The sequence below is a fragment of the Rattus norvegicus genome, chromosome 7 (assembly GCF_021556685.1).
Source record: "Rattus norvegicus strain SHRSP/BbbUtx chromosome 7, alternate assembly SHRSP_T2T, whole genome shotgun sequence".
Taxonomy (NCBI): Eukaryota; Metazoa; Chordata; class Mammalia; order Rodentia; family Muridae; genus Rattus; species Rattus norvegicus.
In genome coordinates, this window is record NC_141540.1 from 100,182,557 (window position 1) to 100,210,471 (window position 27,915).

Here is a 27,915-nt window from a genome sequence, read left to right on the forward strand (position 1 = left end):
TCAAGGTACCGAGCTTCAGCGTCCGCATTTGTAAAATGGGGATAAATCAATCTCCCTCGAATAAATCAATCTCCCTCGAATGTGAAGATTAAAAGGAAAAAGAGGTGCTTCATACAAAGGGCCAAGCAACCACAAAACTCTTAAGCCTCATTCTGGGCTGGGGAGCATCAGGCACGGAGGGTGAGAAATGAGGAAAATTTGCTTATGCTTGGGGTCACCTGCCAACTACAGATCACTGCCCCCAAGGCACCCAGAGATGACAGAGATTCCAAAGCCCATCTGTAGCAGAAGTTACGCTGTGGTTAGAACAGCCGCGGCTCTCTGCCTCCTCACCTGGAGCCGCCCGGAAAGCCGGACAGCAAGCTGGGCGCCTCGTACCTTGGGAGGGGATGGTATCCTCCGAGCAGCACGGGGTGGTGGTCTGGGTGCTATAGCCGCTGGAGCACTGTAGTGAGTCCCGGCTGCTCCTCTGCGCGTCCAGCTGGAGGCCCCGTGACAGGGCGAGGGCCAGTTCATCACAGGCCTCCATATCCTCGCCAGGCTGCAGGATGGGGGACATGTAAACTCAAAGAGACCAGAGCCATGACATACCCCAGTTTTAGGTGGAACCCCAGATCACCCCTGTGAGCACCACGTCAGTAGTCGGTGGTGGCTGCTTCGACCTGCATATTTCTCATGCAGGAACTAGAAAGTTGAACATGTCTCTCCTCTTGTCCTTTACACCTTGTGGAGCTGGGGAAGAAGAATGGCAATCCACCCCTCGGCTGCTAGGCTATGTGGACCCCGAGTACAGGCCATGGTCCCTGGTCCCCATTTTGGCCTAACTGTGAATCCCACCAGATAGAGAGAACTGGCATAATCACCCTGGGGGCGGCTGACACGGTCATGCTCCTGGGTCTCTGTGCCTCTTCAGCAGCTGCAGGTGGACCTGCTGTGGCCGTGGGGCCTCCCCCACTGGAGTCCGCCTCGCGCTTCTCTTTGCGGCGCTGGAGAGTGTTCACCAGTGGCTGGTCGTAGGGTCCTGGCTTTGCCCAGTCCTGAGTAGAACAGTGTAGTCAGGAGCCATGGCCCCCAACCCAGAGAGAAGGCTACAGCCGCCCATTCACAGCTGCCCACACAAGGCAGCTCTAGCGGGGGCTCGATAGCCCCTAGCCATTCTGTCTGCTCACACTAACTTAGCACCACCCCCGCCACCCCCTACCCCCACCCCTGCCTCCACCAGAACCTTCTCCTCGTCCCTGCCCGGAGATTAAAAACTCTCAACAACTGGGTAGGCAGAAGCTACCTGACAGGTGGTCACTATATACTAGAGCATCAGCCAGGAGAGAGGGAGAGAGAGAGCCATCCCAAGGAGCCTGGCCAGTCCTTCTGCTGGAAGGGACTCCACTCCCTCTTTGAGAGAGGCTGATTGATTTGGTCAAGGCTAAGTGGCCACCAGGGGGCCCTAGCGCACCACCAGCCATCCGTGGTACAGGGAGGGCTCTGGGATCTATCTGCAGCAGGGTTTTGTGAGATGAGGTTATAAGCTGCTCAAAATACTGGCAGCCCCAAGGACTGACTTACCATCCTGGAGCCTCAACCACCCTGGTGGAAATCACTTAAAAGTTTGGTTTTTATATTGAAACAAGTGTGCTTCAACATAAAACAATCAAAAGCAAAGTTCACATACTTCTGAGTGAGGGCATAATGATCCCATGCATACTCCGGGCTGCCGTTCTGTTACTGCAGCAGGACTGTCAGGGGACAAGTTGGGCATATGGCCAAGGAGGACAGTATGGGCTCTGATAAAACACTGCAGGTGGCCCAGGAGGGAAGGAAGCCACCCAGCAGGCTCCACTCAGACACAGAGCCTAGCAGTGTCCTTGATCTCTAGTCTCCAGCGCTAAAGTTTCCTAAAGGAAGACTCAGGTTTCTGTTCCATGTGGAAAATATCTCTAGCTGGTTTTTTGGTGCCCCCTCTGGGGAGAGGGAGCTTTCTGAGGAAGAAGGGTTGTGGGGAAGAAGGCAGAGTGTGAAAGTACGGGTAGAGTGGAGGGGACGATGGTAGGTGAACGTTAGAGGGGTGAGCACAGAAGCAATGAGAGAGAGGGAGGGAGGGAGGGAGGGAGGGAGGGAGGGAGGGAGGGAGGGAGGGAGGGAGGGAGGGAGGGAGGGAGGGAGGGAGGGAGGGGAGGAGGGAACTGAGGGAGGGGAGAAGGGAGCAGAGGAGGGAGCTAGGGAGGGGAGGAGGGAGCTAGGGAGAGAGAGGAGAAGGGAGGAAGGAACTGAGGGAGGGGAGGAGGGAACTGGGGAGGGAGGAGAGAAGGGAGCAGAGGAGGGAGCTAGGGAGGGGAGGAGGAGGGAGGGGAGACACAAACCTTCCAGCTAGGGATCTGAGATGACGGGAACATGCCGGGCCCAATGGTGTAATAATGAGCGTAGTCAGGAAGGTGGATAGAGGTGACCCGAGGGAGCAGGCGGGAGGCAGGCAGGCAATGAGGGAAAGGGCCTGCACCCACGGGCCCTGCATGGGACTCACTTGATAAACTATAGTGAGAAAACCCATTAGACAACTGGAAACAAAAACAAAAAAGGGGAGGAGAAAAGGAAAAAAATTAATATAACAGGATGAGTGTTGAGGTACAAGATGGCATTGACACCGAGGGCACGGGGAAACCCGAATATTTACAAATAAAGTCAACACTGGTGCTCTTCTGCCTGTGAATGACACTCAACACAGGAGGAGAGCCAGGGTGCAAAGAACCCAGTAAGTGCTCAGTCAGGGGAATATCCGACCTGTGCTTTAGAGCAGTCTGGGAATCAACCATGGTCCTTAATTTGTAATGTTGCTGGTGTTTTTAATTTTTTTGTAAACCAGTGAAGCCTGATTTCACAGCACCAGGGAACAGACTCATCAAGTTATGCAAATCAGGGCATTTGGAGGTGTTCATTCTAGGTTTCCCAATGGGCACGCTGCCCAGGAGGAGGCTCTGCATCGAGTTTAGGGATGGGGGTGCAAACTCAAAGGTGGGAAAGCGCGCGACCTCCGACACAGTGAGATGTCACATCCAACAGTCTTGTGGGATGTTCGAGAGGAAGAAGGGAGAAAGGATGAACACAGACCCTGTCTTGGGTGGAAGCCTTCACATCTCCAAATCCCCCAGACCCCTTTCCTCTCTCCCTCACAGACCACGTCATTAGGCAGCTAGGGAGCCCTCCACCTATCCAGGCCCTATCCCAAAGAGGAGCTTTTGGAGCAGATCCTGAGTTTCCAGGTTCCTACAGCTGTGATGGCTGTGTGTGCAGCAGGCAGGCAGGGGCAGGTCAGGAAGAACAGCCCACCATGACTGCAACCCTGGCCGGTCACCTTGTCTGTGGACACCCAGGCGCCCATGGTGGAGCCTGAGCTGACTGAGGTGGGGGAGCTGCACTCGCTCACTGACTGGCAGGTTTCCGACGCTTCTGAGGAGGCCGAGCTGGATGAGTTCTGCAGTGGGGAAGAGCCACACAAGGGGACCAACAAACCAAACCATGGGCCATCGGAAATCATAATTAAAATAAAGGAGGAAGGACGGGGCGGGAAGGGCATGTACAGAAAGGGAGACGGAGACAGACACATACACAGAAGAGGGGGGTGAGAGAAGCAGACAGTGAATTAAGGTTTATTTTTCACCCACACAGATTTTAAGAAAGCGATGGGAGACCTGGCCAAGCTCTGGTCCTGCTGCATATAGAGCCTGCAGACATTAGCTGGCCCTTGTGCCCGACAGAGCAATACTGGGTCATCACACTGGGCCTCCTGGCAAGCTCTGTGCTTTTGCACAAGGAGCCGGGATAGACCTCGTAGGTCCTCAGGCATTGTACATTGCACAAATCTGTCCCTAGGCAAGCAATGGCTGAAGGATGCTTCTAATTCCTAGCTTCTTACTGGGTCCAGCACAGCGTCTGTTCCATATAGTGGCCAGTCTTAAAGACACATTGAGGTTCTCTGTCTGGACGGTGACTTGGGAGATTCTGAGCAGGGAAGCCGGTGATGAGTTATATTAACACCTCAGGATGAAGCATCTGGAGAGGACCAGATGTGGGGAACGGGTGCCAGAGCTGGTGGCACTAGGCCCAAGTGCCTGACAGTCCCCGGCCCCCTTCTGACACTCTGCTAATAGTAGGGACTACTCTGCCTTTATGGTCACTGGTATACCTCAATTCGGTGGCCTGGTGTGATAGTTTTAATGAGATTGGGCTTTTGTGTTTGAATCTAATCTTTGCTATAGGGAATGTCACTGGGGACAGGCTCTGAGGTTTCAAAAGCCCACGTCATTCCCCGTTAGCCCTCTCCACTTCATGACACAAAGCTTCTTGCTCCAAGTTCCTCACTACTACCTACAAACTCTAGCTCCATTTTGATTACATAAACCAGGTCCTTCCACACTATGCGTGCCTGGATTAACCGTCACAGAGGCCAGATTCAAGTTTCTATCCCTTTCTACCATCTCAAAAGGATTCCTGTAAGGGACTGAGGCTTAGCTTCCCCTCCTGCAAGGGCAAAGCACCAAATGCTTGGCCATGATCAGAAATGTAAAGGGTTGAATAATGCTTTCTCCCCCAGCTGTGGAACTGTGCACTTCACCTTGAGAACCGGATCAACAGTATCTATCTACACCAAAGGGGAGGTGGAACCCTCTGGCTGGTGTGATGTGGAAGCTGCCTTACAAGTTCCACTTGATTGCGAGCAGCTGTGCTGTCTGAAAAAGAATAATTCTCTTTTAAATTCCGCAGCATCCTTTGGCTTATTATAACTACCCTAAGGCTGGGGGTGGAAGACAGCAGTCGGTCATTTGCCTGTGAGAGACCCTGGCTGGATTCCAAACCCAGCACCAACAAAACATACAGAGAACTGCTTTGTGTGTGTGTGTGTGTGTGTGTGTGTGTGTGTGAGAGAGAGAGAGAGAGAGAGAGAGAGAGAGAGAGAGAGAGAGAGAGAGAGAGAGAGAACACACCATGGGTTCCACATCCAGCACCAAACACACACACACAGAAAGCCTACTGCTGTGTGTGTGTGAAGCAGCCAGAGGGTTGTGTTGGTGTCTCCCTTTTCTGCTGTTCCCCTGCTTTTTTGAGACAAGGTCTCTCACCAAACCCAGAAATCACTGATGGGTCACATTAACTGGCCAGCAGCCCTGAGGCTCACTGAGGTGAGAGGCCACTTCACCTGTTAAGTGTTGAAAATCCAAACTTTGCCTCTGAGTGTCAGGCACTCTCCCTAGCCCCACAAACTCTACTCTTGGGAACTATCCAGGCAGGTACAGGCATCCAGACTTCAGAAACCCCCAAACTTCACCACCTTTTGCTCTCCTAGACACCACTGGGGCAAAAATCATACTTGGGCCGCCAACAGAAACATGAGAAGAGGGAACCTTTGTCAGCAAGGGTTATCGGGGTACAATACTGTGTTAGTTCTCAATCCATTAGAGACAGAGCTAGACCCCACATTCCAATGGCCTTTAAGGAAGCAGTGGTTCTGTCCCCCTTCTGACCACATGCAGCTTGGTAGGAACACAGCAGGCATAGTTTAGTGAAGCACATCATAGGGATGGCGGCCCTGGGGCCAAGCCAAGGCAACCAAACTGAGACAAGAACAGGTAAATGCAGCTCTCTCAGGCCCAAGCCTTTTTGTGCAAAATTGCATCTCTAAGGGGGAAAAACAGAGGGGAGAGGGAGACCACCATACCTCACACGGCTAAATAATGCTCTGAATAGGAGGTTCTGCACTTGCTAACCTTGGCTCTGCTAACCAGGTGCTCTGGCTCAGTCTCCCCACGCAGCAGGTGGCGCTGTGGGGCCCAATCGATGGTGGCTCCGATCGCCCTGCCATTGGGGTACACTGTCCTAATTACGTGTTGAACCAAAGCTAACCAACCGGCCCTAAGCAATAGACACCCCAAGGATTCTATATGCCAGCAACACAAACAAGGAGCACCCAATGCCTGGTCTAGCTTGGCGAGCGCCATCCAAACTACAGTATGTGGAGAGGTGGCCCATCTTTCCTTCTCCTGGGATCAAAGTGCCAACAGAGTTCTCCACAGGGGCTCTAACAGCCATTCTCACTGGCAGCACAGCTGATGACAGGGAATTGAGAGTGGGGGGATCACTGTTCACCGACAGGGTCTCTGTCACTGGGGAAAACCTGAGATGACGTGAGGAGGGAGGTGTCCCCATTGCAGGGCAAAGCATCACACCAACCTGGGTACTTACAAGAATGCAGGAGATAGACCCAGTCTCTTTGAGGCTACCCACCTAGAAGTGACAGCTTGCCCGACCAACATGGTATTTGTAACTACTGCTGGTGTTGAGATGGGCTTCCAGCCCAACTTAGACACTCTCTCCCTTTGGGGGGTCTATCTTAGATGACCCATCAGGTCAGGGTACCCTATGTGCCTGCTGCTCTCTGGGTTAAGGGCGTCCTTACCTGGTTGGCAGCCTCAGGTGGCATGGGAGAGGGGGACTTGGACTGGAAGGCGTCCTGGGATATAAATCCTGAGTCGTGGGAGGACACGCTGGACAGCCTCACAGGGGCCTGCTGGGCCAGGTTGGAGCTGCGATATCGGTAATGCGAGCTGGGGGAATGCGAATGGGAACCGCTGGACCGGGAGTCACTGCTGTTGACACTGTTCAGGCTGCTGTAAGGGACAAGCAGAGGGGGCAGGTATGGTGAGGAGGGGGCAGTAGTGAGAAGAAGAGGGCAATGGACAACAAGGGGCAGCCATGAGCAAAGGCTCAAGAAAATGTCAGCTCCTTGCCCGGAAGAAGCATATAAACTCAGGACATGTTGTCAAAGACCAAATAATGAATTGTTCTTTTAGGTGAATAGCAAGAGAGCTAGGTTTCGGGTCTCTGAGGTTACAAGGTGGCAGTCTTAGTACGCAAGTCTATAATTTTTACAAACATGCAGAGCCCGACTCTACTGTGCCACCTACTCAACGAAACTGCAGGACTCACGCTTGTGATATAAAGAAAGAAGTGGGGTAATCTCTGCTACCTGCAGCAATAACCCACTAGGTCTATAGCAGGGACTACCTGGGTCCAGATGACCAGAGGTCACACAGCTTAATAGAACTGGCAGACACCCTACACTTAAGGTGGATTCCCTCTTAAGGTGGATTCCATCCACCAAAGTATATCGGCCAATTAACGAGTGGGGACTGAGTGCCAGCCCTATGTATTTTATTAACAGAGCTGGTGAGCTATCGGCTGTCCTCCTTCCTGGGTGTTCCCTGATAAACCATGTGTGGGCTGGGTGTAACAGCCTGGGCAGCTTTCAATGAGGAGAGCCAGTCAATGCTAAGCTGCTCACTTCTAAGGTGAACCAGTAAGTAGGAAGTGGAACAACGTCTCACACCCTAGAAGTGCTCTACCCGCACTCCTTTGAAAAGCTGGGAAGATGAGTGGAGACCCTGGTCCAGGCAAGCAGAGCTAAAATGTGAAAGGCAGTTACAAAAACCCAGCCTGTAGCAGCCTGGGGAGGCCTCAGGGTTTGCAAACTTGTGGCTTCTGTGTAAAGCTGATGGGGTAGGGGAGCGCACCGTGTGGCTGGCTGATGCTAAGATGACTTGAGGTGAGATCTGTCAGACACGGGTGAGCGCAGCAGAGAGAACAAACAGCTGCTGAGGATGTGTGCACCATGGCGGGATAAATGCTGCGATTTTAGCCAGAAGATGGCATTTGGGGACTGAAAGGAAAGCTCACAGCAACTGCACTCTCAACGGCTCCTGTCAGTGTAACTGAATAAGGTCAGGAGGAGAAGGCAGGGTAGCTTGTTCTGCGCTAACGAGATGGACCTTGCTAAGCCACTGGGGAAAAAACAGGACTTTCCACCATTCAGTAAACGCAGAGCCCATTAAAGGTGACAAGAAACCAAGCAACGTCTTTGGGGAACATTCGAGGACACAGACTCCTGACTGGAACTGCCTGCCACATACACACCCGACAAGCTTCAGGGTGGAACGAAGCACAGCGGGATGCTGGGCCACATCTCCCTAACAGCCTGAGCTGACCTGCTCCCTCCTTTCCAGGCTCCTTCCCAGCCATCTGGTTTTGCAACAGTGAGTCAAACGACTGGCAGCAGGGGAAGTACTGCACTGAGGCAGGAAGCCATGCCAGGCGATGCACCTTTCAAGAACAGAGTAAACCTTTCCCCTCCACAGACCAAGAACAGCTGCCTCGTGAGACTATGCGATGGTCCTGTAGGCTCCAGGGCCATTCCAGATGCTTCTGTGCTTCCACAGGTAACAGCGTGAGCAGGCGGGAGGGGTGGGAGACACCAAACGAGAACTGCATGGACTTCCCAACTACAGCCACTGCGGCTCCTGTTCCAACTACGGTTGGATCAACCTCTTTAAAAGGACAGACGAGGGCTTGCTGGTGGAACACTGTGGGGTGGGGTGGGGTGCCAGGGACAGACTAAAAAGTGATATATCCTTTGCCTTACTATTTCCTATTTCAAGCGGGCCCCTTTTCGACATACAGCCTGGCTCTCGGTCACACTCACATAAATATGTCGTGGAAAGCATCAGGAGCCCTGAGGCTCACTCACCTGCAGACACTTGACTTTCTGGACATGGTTGTGCTGGGGGAAGAAGGTGGCGTCTGATAGGACCAGCTGTAATCAGAACCTTTCAAGTCCAGAATCACCTGAAGGGACAGAGAGGCTGCGTGAGGGACGATGAGAGGGGCATCGTCCACACACATCTCCATGTGTACCACGCAATCAAAACGCAACCCTCCCAGAGGCAGAATTAAAAGAGAAAATGCACGTTTCAACTGAAGGGCCACACTACAGATTCTTCAGTGTCACGGTCCTTCAAGACCAGCAAGAAACCGAAGTTAGTGGGGAGGGGAGTTAGAAGAAGAAAACCATGGAAGACCAGGAGAAGGAGATAATTACAGGATGGATTAACAACCCCTAAAAGCTATTTTTAATGCGGGCTGACCTCAGCGGTATTTCCAGCCTGCAGCTCCGTAAAGACAATAATGGTTTTAGAGCTCGCTGACTGCACCTTAACCACTTGATGCTCAGCTGACACTTGGGTCCTATTTGGCCAGGGCTAGAAGCCTGAAAACTTCCCAGGATAAGAGTGAGCCAATGCTATCACAATTATTTCTGTGTGTCGCCCTTGTGACAAGAGACACTGAGTGCTCTCTTTAACAGGCACTCCACTAATGTCTACTTATAGAGTCAACACATACTCGAGTTTAATACAAAATCTCATAGACGGAAAACCACAAAGCTTCCAAATTGAGTTTCTCAGACAACTGTCCAAGCGGACAGTAAGAAGCGCCTGCAGAGGGCTCAAATCAGATGTGACTGGCCAGTTGCTCCCCCAAACATGACTCTTCCCCCTTGATAGAGTGTGGTGGTTTGTATAAGCTTGGCCCAGGGAGTGGCACCATTAGGAGGTGTAGCCTTGTTGGAGTAGGTGTGTCGGTGTGGGCATAGGCTTTTTGTGTCATAGCTGTCTGGAAGTCAGTATTTTCCTAGCAGCCTCCAGATGAAGGTGTAGAACTCTTGGTTCCTCCTGCACCATGCCTGCCTGGATGCTGCCACGTTCCCACCTTGACGGTCATGAACTGAACCTGTGAACCTGCAGGCCAGCCCAATTAAATGTTGTCCTTTATAAGATTTGCCTTGGTCATGGTGTCTGTTCACAGCAGTAAAACCCTAACGAAGACACACAGTACTGTCACACAAATACGTCATCTTTTCCTCAGACGGGAAAGGTTCTCATGAACGACTTGATTAACTCCAGAGAGGGTTGCAAACCATCATAACAGAATGACATATGGGGTCCTTTGATAGTTCATGGCTCAGAGAGGATGAACCTAGATCTTGGTCATGGATCACCTGACTCAACCTAGTGTCATCGCATATTAGAGCGATGGTCAAGGGCCCTGGCCTCTCAGGACCCCAGCATCTTCTCCCGTAATAGTGAAGGCGAACGACGGCAATTCACATGAAAACGAGGCATAACCTAGGGGCTGACCACAGTGAGGATGTGAGTGCCCACGGTCACCCACGGGTGTAATTTCAGATACATCGGATACCCCAAGGACGACCAGAACCCTGAATTCCGTATCTTTCTTTGGCTTGGCCCACGGTTCCTACCTGTTCACTCGAGGAGGGCAGTTTGTGAGGGTCCATGGTCAGGCTCTTCAGATCTTCTGATATGGTCTGAAGGTGGGTAATTTCTCCTAACATGGAAATCTCTTCCTCCTAAAGGGGAGCAATTAGTGTACACCATCACTTGGAGTCCCTCACTGGCTTATTCCAACACACTTCTGCCTGGGTCACTCCGAGGCATCTTCAGTCTTTCATGAAAGGCGTTTGAGACAGGAATGTAAGCTAACGGTGACGTGTGTGTAAAACGGTAGTCATGGAGTGGCCTCTGTTCTGGGGACAGTGGAGAGACACGAGCATCCTTATAGTGCTTGGCACTTCCAGCCTTACTCAGTGGGAAGGCCTGCCCCGTTGTCTTTCCAGGGATCCTTCCATGGGCTGAGGTAGCCCTGGGTTACCGACATGCCATAGGGATATTTGGGTTCAGATCTTAATGACAGAATTGTGTGTTCGACAGAGCTAACTGTCCCCTTTTCTTGCCCCCTGCCCCATCTTAAGAACTGGCAAGCAGAATGGATGCGTGGACTGCGGACATTTCAGTCACCTTCCCAAGTGCTAGTGGGAACAGAGGGCACAGGGACAGACCGAGGGAACAACTCAAATCTGAGAATTCCGCTCGGGTGGAGAGACGTGTACCAGAGCCCCCTGCAGCCTCTGAGAGTGGCTGCTGCAAACTCAGCTGCAGCTCAGGGTTTACTTTGAAATTAAGTGGGAGCTGGACCATCAAGACTTCCTGGGGCTTAAGACAAGATGCATGGGGTCCCAGGCTTAGAGTGTGAGATTCAGTGAGCCTCAGAGCGTTTGTATGCAGTTGACAGATGCTGGTGCTGCCCTGGAACTTTACCTGAAGATCCTTTCAGTGCCGCTTTGTTTATTGGTTTTCTGAGGTGGGGGAAAGATGTGAGTATTGAGAGTGAGTCTCTCTCTGTAGCTCAAGGTAACCTAGAACTTACTGCATAGCCCTGGGTGGCCTGAAATTAAATTCACAGTAATCCTCTTACATCAGCCTCCACAGTGCTGGGACCACAGGCTTGTGCTTCCATGCCCAGATATGCTCTACCTTAACTCAGTTTAAAAACAAAAAAAAAACAATCAAGTAGGACAAGCGTTGCTACAAACTGTGGATGAGGAATGGGCCACACGGACATCAGCTCCTTGCTGAGAATCTAATATACAGAGAGACATACTTCCCGCTGTCCAGATTCGAGGCAGCAATAGGTGGCTGTCAGTAGGCTGGGGGATGCAAAAATCAAGAAGGAAAGCCCTCCGCACTCACAGTTCAAGCCTTCGAGAGGTTTCCATCGACTTACAATCACTGGCCGCAGCATAGAAATGAAGGTGCAGAACCGGCCACGTTCTTCGATCAGTGCTTTGCGCACAGCCTGCTTTTCTGTTTCCTCCAGGAGGAGATATTTATCGTTGACATCCTGGAGAGCGCTGTCCAACTGAGGCTGGATGTCACCTCTCCCTGTGAACAGAACAAGGCTGTACAGTCAGCTTGCTGAAATGTCAACTTCGAGAATAAATTTTCTTCTTTGAAGTCCTTAGTGGAGGCAAAGAGACCTTTTCCAGGACTTAAAAAAACATTAGTTATTCATCGCTCCAAAAAGACTGAAAGCGGCTGCTTTTCTAGGAGCACCTACTTACAGTTTCTGACACCTGAGGGCATATTTATTTATACGGCTGATTTGCCATGGAGGAGCATCTCCTGGGATGACTCCTAGCATTCATGCCTTGTGCAAGCCTGCAGATCCGGTGCCAGCAAACCTCGGGACAGAGCTACAGCATTCCTTTCTCCAGTAGAAGCCACTGGGGATGGGAAGCAAGGTGAGAGGCTAGGGATGCTTCCAAAAATGGATACAAGCTGGCTTTGTCAGGTCCACCTCAATCAAAGAGCCTTTGTTTGGGTACAAGTCTCAGTCCCTGAAGACAAAGGTAGGTGTTATTCCGCCCTGGGACCTGGGAATCCTTGGCAGTTAGTCTAACTCCCCGGTGGAGGGCTCCAAAGCCCTTCCTGTAGAAGAAGCTTAGTAACCAGATGTCTATAGTTAAGTCTTTGTTGGTGACAAAATGAACAAAGCTATAATGAGAGGAGCCATATTATTTACTTATTTGGCCACACCACCAGACTCTAGTTATCCAAATACCACTCTACTGTTTCAGATAGAGTAGAAAGCAGTTAAACAACTCTAGGACAGGAATAGCTGTCGGCGTAAATAAAGTTTTATTAGAACACAGCCATACCTACTCATTTACAAATGTGTCCCAGAGACCAAGAATATTTGGCCTTTTGCAGAATTGGTCCTGCTGCTCTAGTCTAGATCTGACTTGTTGCTGGGGACCACCAGGGTCACACACAGGACACTAGCTCTTAAGCTTTTACACTGGACCTTCATTTTTACCTACATTTGAGCCAGAGAAAGAATTTCTAAGCTCCTGCAGGGCAAGGTTTTAGCCTTTCCCTCAGATCCCTCAGAGTATCCACATGTGTACAGAGCAAGCGCTACATTAGCACTTACTTCATAATTTTAAACACAGTCAGAACTGGAAGGGGTATTAGGGTTATCCTAACTGTTCAGGTTGACGAGGAGATCAAAGCTTAGAGAAGTTAAAGATTCATCCAAGGTAGAGATCAGGGCTAAGGCAGCCTGGCTCCCTGAGCCCTTGACCTATCCTCTCTGACCACCGTCTCAGGCTGAATGATGAACTCAGTCGCCATGCAGGCAGCTACTGGGTCCATTCCCATGGCCGCCCCCTTACAAACAACATGAGAGACAGCAAATGCAGCCCATCATTTGGTGCAGAGAAAGGCAAAGCCAGAGAAGCCTGCCTGGTTGCAGGAATATGCCCTGTACCTTCTCTCATATGCAGAGGATGCTGATCTGGACCAAAATGCTTAATAGAACTTCATAAAACTCTAGACTTACTAAAAGTCCAAGAGAAGAGTAGCCGTGTTTTGGCAAGAAAGAGCCATTTGTACAGGGTCATCCTAAATTAGTGCATGATGGGAAAATCGTGTACAGTGAAAACACACCCTTGAAAATACTTCCGATGAGCAACAAGCTCAGTGTACACGGTTTTGTACATAAATGGCCTCCACTAGCTCAAGAATGCAGCATAAGGCACAGACAGCGCAGAGCATCCGAGAGCATAAGTGGCTGCCCCCAACAGTCACCTTACGACAAACCTGCTTCTTGAGGAATTTCCCATATTCTTGTGGTGACCACTCACCCAGTCTTCCACTTAGTCACTACCTGTCCCTCCAGAGGATCCTCTGCCTTCACTGAGGGCACAGGGAACCAGGCATCCAGCCTGAACCGTGAAGTCAGTCTCCCATCCTCTCCCGGGATGTTCTACTGAAAGCTTTCCCTCTCACGGATGCCTACCCCGCTGGGGCCAAACTCAAGGAGGGAAAGCAGGAACCATCAATGCTCTGACAACTACAGATTTCCTCTGTTTGTGGTGAAGTGCTGACTCGTGCAAACAAGCCCACGCATGCTGAGTATGTCTGCCATACAACCCGCTGAGAGCAGAGCTCAGAAGCTTGTGGACGCCCGCTTTCTCTCTGGGCTGCACAGCACAGGGATGGTGGGAACAGTGGGGCCTTTCCTTTGTCACTCAGTATGCTCTACACTGTCTTAGCAGCGAAACACACCAGACCAGACCATTCTTAACTTGGGGGACTGGGGAGCCAGGTGGAAGGGGGGTGGGAGGAGCTAGAGCTCGCTGCAAGAGAAAGAGGATCCATGTGTGAGTTTTAACCACACATACCTTAGTATGTTTTAATTACAGAAAAAAATCTATTTTTAGTTTTCTAAAGATTTATTTATTTCATTGTATGTATATGAGAATTTTGCCAGCATGTATGCGTGTGCACCATATACATACAATACCCATTCAGGACAGAAGAGGAAGTCAGGATCCCTGGAACTGGAGTGAGTGTTGACGTGGGCTGCCTTGTGGGTTCTGGGAACAGAATCACACCCTCTGCTGACCCATGTCTCCAGCTTTTACGGTAGATAAACTTTAAAACAACAGACTAGGAATGAGGGAATGGCTCAGAAATTAAAGTGCTCTTCCCCCAAGCAAGATTGGAGTTCAAATCCCCGATATGTCACTTCAATGCTGGGTGGGCAGGGCAGCCCACCTCTAGCCCCAGCCTCAGAAGCTGGAGACGGGATCCAAAGCAAGCTGTCCAGTGAGACTAACCATGGGGACTGGCTCTGGGTTTGACTGAGGAGCCCTGCTTCAAGAGTATGGTGGGAAAGGGATCAGAAAGAGTTCCAAAGTCAACTTCTAGCTTGTACATACACATGTGCCTGTGCACATGCATGAATCTATGCACACCCCCCCCACACACACACACAGGAAAAGAAAAAAGGCTGCAATTGTAAAGTTTCATTTTTTTTCTTCGTGTCACAAGTTGTAACACATGTGTCTAGCTGTAATTAGTAACAGCCTTTTGTTCCAGATGTTATGGCATGGGCCTTCAATCCTCTCAAGGCCAACCTAGGTGTGACTGCTATTCCTGGTTGTCAACTTAACACATCTAGAATGACCTACAATCCAGAAATGGAGGGCACACCTGTGATCCTGATCTTGAGGCTGAAGGCAGGGGCTTCTGACCCAGATCTTGACATTGGATTACACATCTTTTAATCCACATCTTGAGGCACAGTGGCCATGAAAAGTTTAGGCCTAGGCAAGGGAGTACATGCACGCCTTTAATACCGGGAGACTGAGGCAAGCAGATCTCTGAGTTCAAGGTCGGCCTGGGACTGAACAACTACTAGATTCTTGAACTTCCCATTCACAGCTGCTCATTGTTGGGTTAGGTGGACTGCAGACTGTAAGTTGTTACAATAAATTCCCTTAATATTTAGAGATATTCCATAAGTTCTGTGACTCTAGAGAAGACTGACTAATGCACCGGGTTACATACTGAGACCTTATCCCAAAAACAAAACAAAACAATACAAAAAATGCTTTAAAAATAATAAGAAAGCAAAATAAGTGTATGATCAAATTGGTAAATACATATATATCTAAATTACTCTATGATTATAGTGAAATTATGTTAAATATGTATTATAATTAGAGGGCTTTAAAATTACAGCATTCTAAAGTATGAGCTGTAAAGATTGCTCTAATTATGGTTATGGTGGGAAATTTTTCTCTATTTAGGATCTATCAAACCAAAACACAATGATTATTTTTTAAACTCTCTAACATACCATACAATTATATTTATTTTACACACATGGTATATATATATTATACATTTATATGTATATATAAAACATTTATTTTTATATATGATATATAAAGCATTTGTATATAACACACTAACACACACACACACACACACACACACACACACACACACAACTGCTGAAGAAATTGTTTCAAGTCCCAGTGGGACGTAGAGACTATGGTCATCTCTGAGCTCCACAAATCCTAAACTGTATTAAGGCTGTCTCTTGGCATCACCAGGGACTGGCTGCAACACCTCTCCTTATGTGACCAAGTCCCTTAGTCTCTGACTGAAATGATTAAACCCCCATTCTCCTATATACTTCATCGTCTCTAGATTACACATCATCCCTAAAGCACATGTGGTAGCAACAGTTAGTGTATTAGGAGATAAGAAAAGGTGAATCTTAACAATCTTAACATTCCCACTGTGTACTGACTTGGAATCAGCAAGTACAGAGGGTTAATCTGCAAAAGCCCCTCATGTCCCTCCTCTCAGCACTGCTGAGGGATGTACACTGCCTCCTTAAACCCCTTTATGGGTTTGTTAAAAGACATATTTATTTTTATTCTGTATGAGTGTTTGGTCCACATGTATGTCTGTGCACCATTTGCATGCAGTGCCTGGCAGAGGCCAGAAGAGGGCACTGGAAATCACAGAAGGCTGTGAGCCACCATGTGGGTGACAGGAACTGAATCTGAGTCCTCTGTAAGAGGAGCTGGTGCTCTTAACTGCCAAGTCCTCTCACCAAGATCTCTGACAGCTGCAAAAGCTTCTATAGTCTCTCCAGTCCCCCTGGAGCCAGCCTGCCCAGAACAGTCTGAGTTGCTTTTGCAAGGCAAGTATTACCAGTCTTTCTCAGTAGCTCTGGCTGCTCTTGAGAAAAGTCAACATCAGATGTCCCAGATCCTAAGCAAAGGTGGCCCTGCAAGGCTGGAAAGGGTCACTTCTGTCCTCTCACAAGCCCCGCCTTCTCCTGACACTCATTCCTTCTTCTCAGGGCTGGGCATTCCTCTTCCCCGGCTGCTTTGCCCTGTATCCCTCATTAATCCTCCAGTCTTTAGGCACTGTCCCCATAGGATTCTTCTTGCCCTCAGAAGTTCTTGATCCTTGTCCTCCAGCACAGGGCTCTCCTTCAGATTTTCTGTATCACCTCCCCTTAGTCATTTATTAACTCGAGCTCAGTCCACCCTGCCGGTAGGAGAACCAGGGCAGATCTATGATTTTGCCAGTTGTAGTGTCTCAATTTTGCACACTTGCCTGGAAGTCTGTAGATTCTCAAGAAGTTCCAAAGGAATGAGACATCGACAGAGTAACTTCATTGAGTTTACTCAGGTAGCCCAACCATCACGCCCTGGATGGCCTAACAGCCAGGAGATTCTAGGACCAAGCAGAGGCCAAATGGACAGCTTGGATGCGCTAAATGGCTTTCCAGACAAAGTTCCCAGCAAAGGACTAACTGCATTTGACCTTTTATTTTATTTTATTTTATTTTATTTTGTACATTATAAATCACCCCAGCCTCAAGACAACCCCCAGAGCCCCGACCTCCTCTACATTCCAGGTCTTGATTTTACTCATGCACGGGAATTCTGAACACTAGTCAGGAGCCCCTTAGGAGTCCTCTGTGGGCAATCATGGCTACTTTTTTCAGAAAAAACTCCTGGGCTACCACACTACAATAAATGGAAGGCACATCGTAAGCCAAAGGAGGAAGGAGCTAAGCATTGGGTTTGGGATTAAGCAGGGAGAATCTACAAAGCTCTCTGGAAATCTCAGCATTTACAATGTGTCTTCCTTCTTTACATAAACACTGAAGGCAGGGATTAGTAGAGTTTTCATGGGGAAAATGGAACAAAGTGTCTTGCACTGGGCCAGAATCACCAGTGCTGAGCTACAAACAACACGGCAAGGCTTTCTGTCTTTGTCAGAAACCCAGACCCACTGTGACGTGATTCCTGGTCACGGCTCTTCACAAAGCAGCTAGACCCAAAGGCCAGGTGATCAGGGTTACCTGGGACGGCCCATGCCCCACCTGCAGCCCACAACACACACAGGAGGCTCAGAGTTACACGAGACCTTGAAGAATAAATAACCCAGGCCGAATGGGTCACTGGGTGCTAACAAGATGGCTGAGGGCCTTGCTTTTTCCCCGAGACCGATGCTGAAGAAGCCACCAGAATCCTACAAACTACTTTCCTTTCATCATGATACACAGAGGTGCTGATCCTGATCCCTACCCCTCATGAACCAGACCACTTTAGCTCACAACCCACAGTGGCCGCAGGCCGTCCTTTTCCTCTCTTGCAGTGATCCAGAAAAATCCTGGTCCATCTAACGACTGGCAGCAACAGAATGCAGGATATAAACCGAGGGTAAAAATACTGAAGTGGACAAGCAAGGTGACACTGGGAATTTACATTTCAAAAGAGATCCGTCCTTACCACCCTACACCAAGTCACCACCTACACCCAATGCTCATCAGCAGGTTTGATGACTGCCCAAAGAAAACGTGCCTAAAGGAAGAAGGAAGGCTACATGGAGGGACCATGGAGAATCTGAACAGAACCTAGCAGCCATTAGATCCAACCCTTCTACGTAATAAGACACCCATTAGGTATAAAGGAACGACATGGGAATGTGGGCCAAGCCAGCTTTCAGCTACAGACTCCCCTGTGCTCAACCCCTCACAGTTCACTCACCCACCCTTCTCAGTTCCATTGTCACAAGCTCTCTAGACGCTGCTGCTCCTTCCTGGAAGCCCAGACAATTCCTTCTCCACACACCCAGATACCTCCCCTCCATGACCACAGTTTATAAGATGTTACTTCGCCGGAGTTTCTTAGAAAAAAACACATACTCAACTTGACCTTCATCCCAGTTCCTAGCACGGAGCTTCGAAAACCCTTGGAGCTTCTTGAATGATAGGTGATGTGGGTGTGGGAAAGAGGGCTCAGCCTGAGGGGGGTGCCTGCCAGGAAAATCAGCTACTTCACTGGAAGGTTGGAACACTGAGCTCTAACCCTGACCTCAGGAAAGGAAGGGTTAAAAGAATGAGTTCAGTCAACAATGCTCAATCCCACCCACATAACCAAGTTTCCCCAAATCTCCACAACCCCTCGGGACCATCTTAGCTTGTGAATATACTGAGGAGCTTGGATGAGACAACCTAGAGGTTTTGTGGCCACTGTCTTACCAGCCCCACCTATTATCCCCTGCACTTAGGCTGTTTGTTTCTCCACAGTCAACTGCCCGGAGCAGAGTGTTTCTCTGTGGGTAACTGCCCAATTCAGCAGTCTTTTGGTCTTTCCTTAGTTCTATGCCCACGGACACTGTGACTGACTCACAGAGCTCTGTGGCTTTGCCTAGGGACATACCTGCACAAGACAGGGGACTAACAGGGGTTGCAGAGATGCACCCCCTCACCCCAACTACGTGAGCAGAATCTCAGAACACAAAGCCAGAAGGGTGGATGGTTTTCATCCATTCCAAACTTACCTTGTATCAATTCAAACAAATAAAATGCAGTTTGCCCCATGCACCAATTACACCTTGATGATCAATCAAAAAAGAGCCATGCACTATAATTCAGTTCATGGGAAATACCCAGGAGAGGAGACCCCAAAGACTGAGAGTGCTTGTCAAAGTGGGAAGCCAGAGAAGGGTAGCAGAGCAGTGACAGTGCAGAGGTATGAGGTGTCTGTGGGATGGATAAAACTGTCCTGAAATCAGAGAGTGGGGTTGGCTGCACAAACACTGCAAATATAAAATGGCACTGAGAGAGAATCTAAAATGATAACTACGGTTCATACATTTTTATTGTTATAAGCCTAAAATATGGCTGTGTCATGCCTTTCTTCTTTCCAAAGGTTAACTAAAAATCTGTTTGTTGTAAGATTTCATAGTCATAATACTGAGGCCAGGAAGGGATTATCTTTTTTTAAATTAGGAAATGACTGACCCCACCACCGCATAAGGTAAAAGAGGCGACACTGTGTCCTGGACAAGAGCCAACCAGCCAAGCCCCCGTCAAAGGAGACCCCTGGATGGGGATTGTAGATTACAGAGTCCAAGGTAAATACTTCCCGGGAGCTCAGAGAATAGTGGGACACTCCAACAAGGTAGCCACAAGGACAGGATGCTTTTCCAAGGTAATATCAAAATAATCAAAGCGACTGGCAGTTTAGTCCCTGATCACCCACGGTAAGGTTCACGTTTGACCAAGAAAATCACTTTGAGGATTGAATTTAAAGACACGAAACTTTAGAAAAGAAGCATTTTACAAACTGCCGAAGTAAGAAATATGTCTGCTCTTGCTCTTGCGGGTGAGATGACTGGTTGAGGAGAGCCGTAGAGCTTGTACAGACAAGCATGGACACTCTGCAGGCTTCACGATACCAAATCTCACTTAAGAGTCCTTCCGAGGTGCTATTTAGTGTCACGTTTGTGTTGCGTGTGGAATCAACAAATATGTTCGTATCTACTCAGGTACATAGGCATAGATATAGAAATGTACTGACTTCCTGTGCACGCATGCATTTAAAAGCACGTGGTATTTTCTTTCTCTGAGAACCTGATACTGACTTGTGAACACAAAGCTCATAGAATGTGGTGCTAGCAGTGTCAGTGAACAATGGCCTAAACAAGGAAATGATTAAAGTGTGCACGCACACACGCGTGCATGCGCGCGCGCACACGCACACACGCACACACGCACACACACACACACACACACACACATGATTTCCTTAAAATTATGGAAAATTACGTAGGCACGAGTGATTATTCTGAGCCAGCAGGAAATGTGGATGGCTAGCATAGGTCCGAACAACAGTGAAAAGCCCACAGTAAGGACCACGGCGTACCCAGCCACCAGAGGTTTGCAGTGTACACTTACCCTGAGCGTCCACTGGCAAGGGCGCACGGAGAGGAAGTACAGGACACACATTTGACACAGAAAGGAAAACACAAGGTCAAAGTGGTATCTGAGCTGCGCCTGCCTAACCTTTGGCTCATGTGTGACAGCCGCTGGCCGGCACGCTCACATTCATGAGAGGATCCACCTCTAAGCTCCCCGTCCTGCCTAATATTCCTCCCGTCTTGGTCATTCCTCCTCGCCTTGTACTTGGTAATAGCCACCACTAGAGGATAAGGGAGAATACGAACCCAGAAGAAGCCATTTAAATAGATGCCTTAGCAAGAAAACCTTTTGAACATGATTTGTTATAACTTGGGGGTGGAGGGATCTATAGAGTCCTAACAGCACAGTGGGATGAAAGCATCAAAATTTAGAAATCTAAAGTCTTAATATAATAGTAAACATTCTACAGATGTGGAACTCTGTGCACACACAACCCACTCCCCAGCATTTATTGTCTTAGTTTTGGAGGTACTAGTGAAAACAAACAAACAAAAGAACAACAACAACAACAACTGCCAATTTAAAGAGCTAAACCAGCGTTCAGCCTTCTTTCTCAAGTCCCTGACAAACCTTTAGTGGTTTCAGCTAGAAACAGAAGGACTCACCATAACTCAATCTTTAATTTTACTTTTACTTTTCAATAGTGCTGAGGACTAAACCCAGGGCCTTGCATATACTAGCTAACTGCTCTCCTGCTGAGATACATTCTCAAACCGATTTTTAACTTTTTGTAATTTTAATTTAATTTTTAAATTAAAAAAAACGTGTGGATATTACTAAGCTGCCAAAAACCTGCCTGTATTCGCGTGTGCGCGCGCACGCGCACACACACACACACACACACGGATGCATGAACATATAAGAGATGATGATATATGAAAACTAGTCATGAGCAGTAAGGATACTGGTTTCACACAGTAACATGTCAGAAGTAGGTAGGCAGATTAAAGCACCCCATTTCTGACCCTGTTACTTCACAATTGGGATCCCAAAGACTTGAGCAGGAAGTGTGTGCAGTAACCCCACTCAGAGGTCAAGACCCCTGGGCTAGCTCCACCACCTCTCCAGCTTCCTGAGGGGTTGGTCTCCTTCACTTTTTATGAATGCTGGCTCTGCCCTTGACCCAGTGCTTAGACTAGAACTTCTCTGAGGTGAGGGTCCACCTCTCTCTGGTCTCTGACTCCTAGCTTTGTGAGCACTTGACAAGCCTGCCTTGAAGAGTGAGAAAGCTTGTTACATTTACCCATGGATGGAATAGATCCTGGGTCCATGTAAAACGATGCTGGAACAAACCTAACCGGAGACAAACCACTTAGAGTGTTTGTGACAGAAATACTGACATACTTTTAGATTACCAGTCACCAAGCTCCACAGTAAAGAGAGAGTTGGATGTAAAACAATGCTGTAAGCGACTATATCTGCAGAGTAAGAAGTAAACAGGTTGTTTACAAGCCACACTCTGTATGACGTGTCTGCTTCTGCCAAAGACAGGGCCAGCTAATGCCAGGCTAATCTGCACAAAGGTGTTAGAATTCTTCTAATGGAACCCGAGAAGAATGACCAGGTCGCAGATCAATTTCCAAAGACCAGGCAACAGAGAGCTGCCTGTCAGCACCCGAGAGCCACCTGTGACCCTGGCTGCCTGTGTCCTGTCTCACGGGACACCATGTGACATTCGTGTCTGCCCCAGCTCACTCATATCTCACAGGCACGGTTAAAGCATATCACTTGAAGTATGTGGGCAGTCACAACTCGACAAGTTTTCTATCAGAATGGGAAACTCCATCTAACCAGAACCCCAATAACTCTCAGCTTTCTTCCCACCCTTAAACAATGGCCCTTCCATCCCAATCTCTGGTCAGATGCCTGCTACGTAAGCACCCCAAGATCCTGACAGAGTGATGACCCTAAACCTTCTGGAAGGCTGTACTCCCCAGTCATACAACAGTACATCTAAAAAATACACTTAGGTACATTAGGGGAGGGGGAATGATAAAGAAATCAAACTTGAGTTTTGATTGTCCTTATAACTAGAAAATCACCCAGAATGCTGCAAGCAGCTGGACCAACTGGTTCTAAGGATACCAGCACAGGATCTAGAAAAAGGACATGGTTAGGACTTTAAAGGCAGTCCTTCAGAACCCCATGATCACCCGCCCTGCCCCCGCTGCTCTCTCAGCCTTGGGCCCAAACACCCCACGAAACCTCACCATCCAATGCCAATTATTCCTAAGTCCCAAGGCCAGGCACATTTCATGTTCATGCAGCCAGCATCCTGAGTCCCAAATCATCCTCTGTAGCCTGGATGTGTACCTCATTAGTGTCTAGGCAGCCTACACCGGCAGCCAGGGAGGTCTAATTGCCACAGCTTCCTTTAATGGTGCACTGTGACCAAGCCATCAGGCTGCACCCTGAGGTCCAAATTCTGCTAATTGGACAATGCCAGAGGCTTTGAGTGGCAGGAGAAAGCCCCTCACCTCTCTGAAAGGCTTAGACAAAATGGATGGACTCTATATCCAGGGACTTGAGGCCTCTGACAAGGGAACTCTTTAAAGAGCTGAGGGGAGTCAGCTACTTTCCTGCTTATCCTTTTCAATGGCCTCCCAAACCTAGCATCGCACCTGGACCACCTCCTCAAGCCCATTATCACCCCTCTTTCGGAGCTGCCCAGATGTCCACCATGCGGACAGCCTGTGCTTCTGGGGGTCCCCAGATCAATGGATTATGGTACTTCGTTCCCAACACTTTCTTGTAGACACAAGCTCTAAACCCTATGACTTGTCAGATGCTAGCTCCCAGGTGCCCTCATGCGAACGTGAAATTGAGACACACACGCCCCTCAACACATATCCCAGAGAAACTGCAGCAGCCAAGAAGGGCAGAAGATTTTAGTGTCTCTGAAAACACTGCTGTATTCATCTTGAAACGCCATAGGGTATTTGTGAGAACTGAAGGGAAAGAGGAGCCCTTTTGACAAAAAAAAAGTCAGTCTGTAAAGCTTTGTCTGCAGTCTCCACTGTTTTCCATCATCTCTTGAAATACGTTATCTTTTCATTCCAAACAATCACTGCTTATTGAGGAAGAGGGAACCTGGGGGGCTGGGGCTCTCTCCCCATAAAAGCTGCTTTGAACAACCTTAAAGCTCATTATCGCCCATAAAACAGCCTGACAGAAGAACCCCTTTTATCAGTTGAGATACAACAAATTAAGGGGCGGGGGGGGCTGGAGAGCTGGCTCAGTGATTAAGAGCATTGGCTGCTCTTCCAGAGGACCCAGGTTCAATTCCCAGCACCCACATGGCGGCTTACAACTGTCTGTAACTCCTGTTCCAGGGGATTCACTACCCACCCCCAACACACACACACCCATGCAGTCAAAACACCAATGTACATTTTATATATATATATAACAAGAATTGCTGCTTTCTTTGCTAAAGGGAGATTTTCCCATATTTTCAGACTCTGGGAAATGTTACAAAGGCTTGCAGTGTAGGCAGACAGAGCTAGACCTTTTCTCTTTAAGTCCCATCCAATCTGGAGAAGCAAAGAAGGTTCCTGAATACGACAAATCCTCTGGTTTGTTGTGAGGAACTGGAGACAGAGGTAGGGAAGAGATAGCTTCCACCACAGCCACTGCTCATGCACCCGGGAGAGGATGTCAGAGATCACAGGCTGTGAATGACGGAGGAAGAGGGGGACACTGCTCCTGTGACAGTGACTGTAGAGCCACCTGCATAAGGCTCCTCTGCACTACCTCAGGGCTTCACTTCTTGCACTATCTCAGGGCTTCGCTCCTCTGCACCATCTCAGGGCTTCCATGAACTTTTTCTATTATTATTATAAAGTACAGTCTGTAAATCCTGTCCGGTTTTGAAGACAGATGTGGGGTAAAGACAAAGACTTAATCAAGGGCTTAACTCCCATCCATGTCCTACACTTTTAGAACCTAAGTGCAGGGACTGAGATGGCTCAGCAGTTACGAGCACTGGCTGCTCTTCCTGGGTTCAATTCCCAGCACTGACGTGACAGGTCACAGCTGTCTATAACTACATTTCCAGGGGAGCTAAGCCTTCCTCTAGTCTCCATGGGAACCACATACACACACGGTGCACAGATGCACATGAAGGCCAGACACCAATACACATAAAATAATAAAGTAATTTCTCCTTCCGTCCGGGTAGGTGGGGCTTGCTCTCATCCCTCCATATCTAAGGAGGCCTGGGAATCACACAGCTCCTGGTTCAGACATGTCGCACATCTGCACACTTCCGATTTCTCTCAGAGTCACAACATGGACGCAGACTCTTCAGTTACCTTTTTTGGCCTTCTTCTGCAGTTTCAGCGTGTCAGAGGACTTCTTTTTTATCTCTTGGCGAGCTTTCTTATATTCTAAGAGAAAGCAGAATATTAAGTAATTTTACCACTCGGCCCAATCTTTATCCTAGAAAGCACACTCTCAGACACTGTTCAAACAGCCTACTGCAAATACACACATGATAAATGTCACAGTGACATTTCACGACAAAGGAGCTGTTTACATGACAAATAGCGAAACACACTGAAGCCTTTCCCTGTTCTGCCAACACCAAGAACACATGCCATTGGGGATTGTTTTAATTAAAAAAAAATCACAATATATCTGTTAGAATTCGGGGAAGGTCGTCAATGCCAATGTTACCTACTTTCCCAAGGCTCTTGGGGATCCCAAAATGCGTTTGGTGAAGGCATAAATGAGCCAGAGCCAGAAGAGTTTTCCTAGAACCCAATTCCGTCCACGTCCCTTTCACATCAAAGCCCACACACATGGGCCAGGGGAGATGCTTCATAAAGCACTTGCCATGTAAGCATTTTGATTCTCAGAGAGTAAAAAGCCAGGTGTGTCCCCATGCACCTGTAACCCAGGGTGCCGGGGAGGAGACAGGTGGATCCTTGGAGCTCACTAATGACCAGTCCAGCTGAAACGGCAGAGTATGCTACTGTGAAAATAGCCTTTATCCAAAACTAGGTGGACAGCTACTGAGGAAGACAGATGACACTGACTCTAGTGTTCAAAGGTGTACCCATGGGCACGTGCACACACACATATGTAACAGACAACACACACATACACACACACACACACACACACACACACACACACACACACACACACACACACACGTACTCCTGCAATTCCTCTTGGTGGAACAGGAAGTCCATGCAGGAAGCACATGTTGGGGGTGGCTTTCTGTTCTTCTGTTCGTTTCTGAGTTTCTCCCGCCTTCCCTGACTCTCTGAATGGCTTCCTCCCCACTGCCCAGCATTCACTGCCACGAGACAGGGTCCCTTCAAACACCACCGTGTTTTCTAATTCTTCAACCTCCGTGTGCTCACCTGTGCCATCGTGGAACTGTGGTTTGCCCTAGCCTGCACCTCCCTGCAGTGTCCACGTCCCCGAGGACAGTGGCAGTGCCCTGGTCTCTTCCACACATCCTGGGATGCCGGGGACGTGTAGCATGCATGACCACTGATGGTCAAGTGAAGGGGATACTGTCTCCCTATGCCTGAAGAGGTTGGCATCTGGATCCCCGTGGCCTGTCCAGACAAGAGGCCACCTCACAGGTAATGCAGAGACCGACAAAGGACCTATGTTTGTCCTCAGGCCCCGGCTGACTCCATTTCGTTGGGAACATTAAGGAAAACAGGAGCTGAGCAGTGTTTCTCTGCATAGACTTGGGATGGACAGGAAGTGGATGAATACTGAGTGCCAATCAAGGGATTTTGCCTTACTATACAAAAGCACAGGTCAAGTATGACCCATGCCTCTTTCTCCCTGCAATGGGGCTCAGAAAAAAATCGCTTCTGGACAAGCGCTACACCATCTCTTTCGTAGTTAGCATTGCTGTGTGTTTACTGAACCAGTTAAACATAAACTGTCCATTCTTTTCTCCATTTGTAGGTAACAATCACATATTTCTATCTTCTTTCACCAAATGAAACCACGGCTGGACACGTGTGGTGAACCTCAGGAGACGACGAGCAATGGTTTGATTAAACTCAGCGGGAATATAAGTTCTACACACTTGCACTCATCCTTGATGGGTCTTGAAAAGCTTAAGGCTTAAGTATTGTTTCAAACACAGGAGCTGGATGCCAGCCTGGAAATAAGGGCCATCCAAAAAAGAGGCATCAGCTGCTCTTCAGAGGACCCCGGTTGAAGGCCCAGCACCCACAATGGCGGCTCACTCAGTGCACATGGCCTTCATCGTTTTACAACATCCTTTTGTCAGAGGGCTCCACTGAAGTTCTGAAGTCCTTCGGCAAGGACTGCATATCCACCAGAGCAGCAACTGAAAATCTAAAATCATGATGGATTGATGTGTTTGGTGCCACACCGGGAATGCAGGGGAATTCGATCACTCTGGGTGCCTGACCGTGAAGAATGAATGATCTGGACGAATGCCAGGCCCCCAGGGGTCACAGAGAGCTTCTAGGAGTGAGGGAAAAAAATCTTCATTGCCACACCTAAAGTAAGCACAATCAACCGTCCCCGGGACCAGAAGGTGGCCTAACTCAGGAGCCAGCCACCTTACACCGTGCACCTATACTCCCGAACACAGGCTGTCTTCACGGAAGCCCTACTTGTTGTGTCTTGTCACAGGGCTCCTTACTCCTGCATTAGGAGATAACACACCTACCTTTCTCTACGTCCCACAACACCCAGCAAGTAAAGAACCTCGGAATCTGTGAGCTGCAGTGGCACACGTCTGTTAACTCAGCGCTTGGAAGGCTGAGGCAGGAGGATCATTTGAAGTCAGGAGCTCAAGAGCTGCCTAGGCACTGTAGTGGGGACCTCACCTCAAAACCAAGCCACCAATGAGCCAGAATGATATACACAGGCGCCATTGTGATAAGACTATAACATACCATCACTCGACAGTGACCAGTGGTTTTCTTCTGCAGGGAGCACTTAGCATTTCATGCCATCAAGATCCCCATGACTAGCTAAGGAGTCCACAAAGTCATCTTATCCAACACAATACCTAAAGAAAACTGGCCAGTACCTGGCAGGTGACCCCAGGTCTGTTTACATCATGAGGGTCCAGGCCTTCAAAATGTTCCAAAATGCCTTAAGTATGCATGCTTGGCATGGAAGCCACAGCTGCAATACATATTGATTTCAGTGACTGAAAAACCACAGAGCAGTCGGAGACCCGGTGCTCAGCAGTGCTGTATGTCAGACAACAGCACTCACTCTCGCAATGGGGACACTTGGGACCACTCCTCCCCTGAAGCTGAAATGCCCACAGGACAAGCGGAGACAGAGACAGGAGCAACGCAGTGCTGCCAGGCCTATGGTACCTGCCGCAGCCACACTCACGGCCGCGGGGCCCCAGGCCTCTTGCTGTACCTTTTGCGTGGTCCTTGTCCAGCTGGTTGGCCACTTTCTTCCACTCCTCCATCTGTTCTTGTAGTGGGTTTATCAGGCAATCGATCAGAGCGCTTTTGCCAAAAGAGAAAGAACAGGAGAGATTAAGCAGTTGCTTCCTGTTCTCCAGATGCGCCCTCCACCAATTCCAGCTCTTCAGGGACGACACAGAGGGAGCTGCAG

At 48.9% G+C, this 27,915-nt stretch overlaps 1 protein-coding gene across 32 annotated transcripts in view; it reads right to left on the reverse strand.

Annotated features, from left to right (window-relative positions):
* The window catches only part of Mtss1 (MTSS I-BAR domain containing 1), a 139,200-nt gene that overhangs the window by 3,666 nt on the left and 107,619 nt on the right, over positions 1 to 27,915 (reverse strand). For 4 of the 32 annotated variants that reach the window (XM_087558035.1, NM_001439952.1, XM_087558044.1 and 1 more), the window contains 9 exon segments: positions 27,715 to 27,806; positions 24,639 to 24,713; positions 11,461 to 11,618; positions 10,139 to 10,246; positions 8,570 to 8,667; positions 6,446 to 6,656; positions 2,358 to 2,552; positions 864 to 1,037; positions 379 to 541 (listed from right to left, as the gene is read on the reverse strand). In XM_087558035.1, the coding sequence (XP_087414161.1) occupies positions 379 to 541; positions 864 to 1,037; positions 2,358 to 2,552; positions 6,446 to 6,656; positions 8,570 to 8,667; positions 10,139 to 10,246; positions 11,461 to 11,618; positions 24,639 to 24,713; positions 27,715 to 27,806 (1,274 nt within the window). 32 annotated transcript variants of the gene reach the window in all.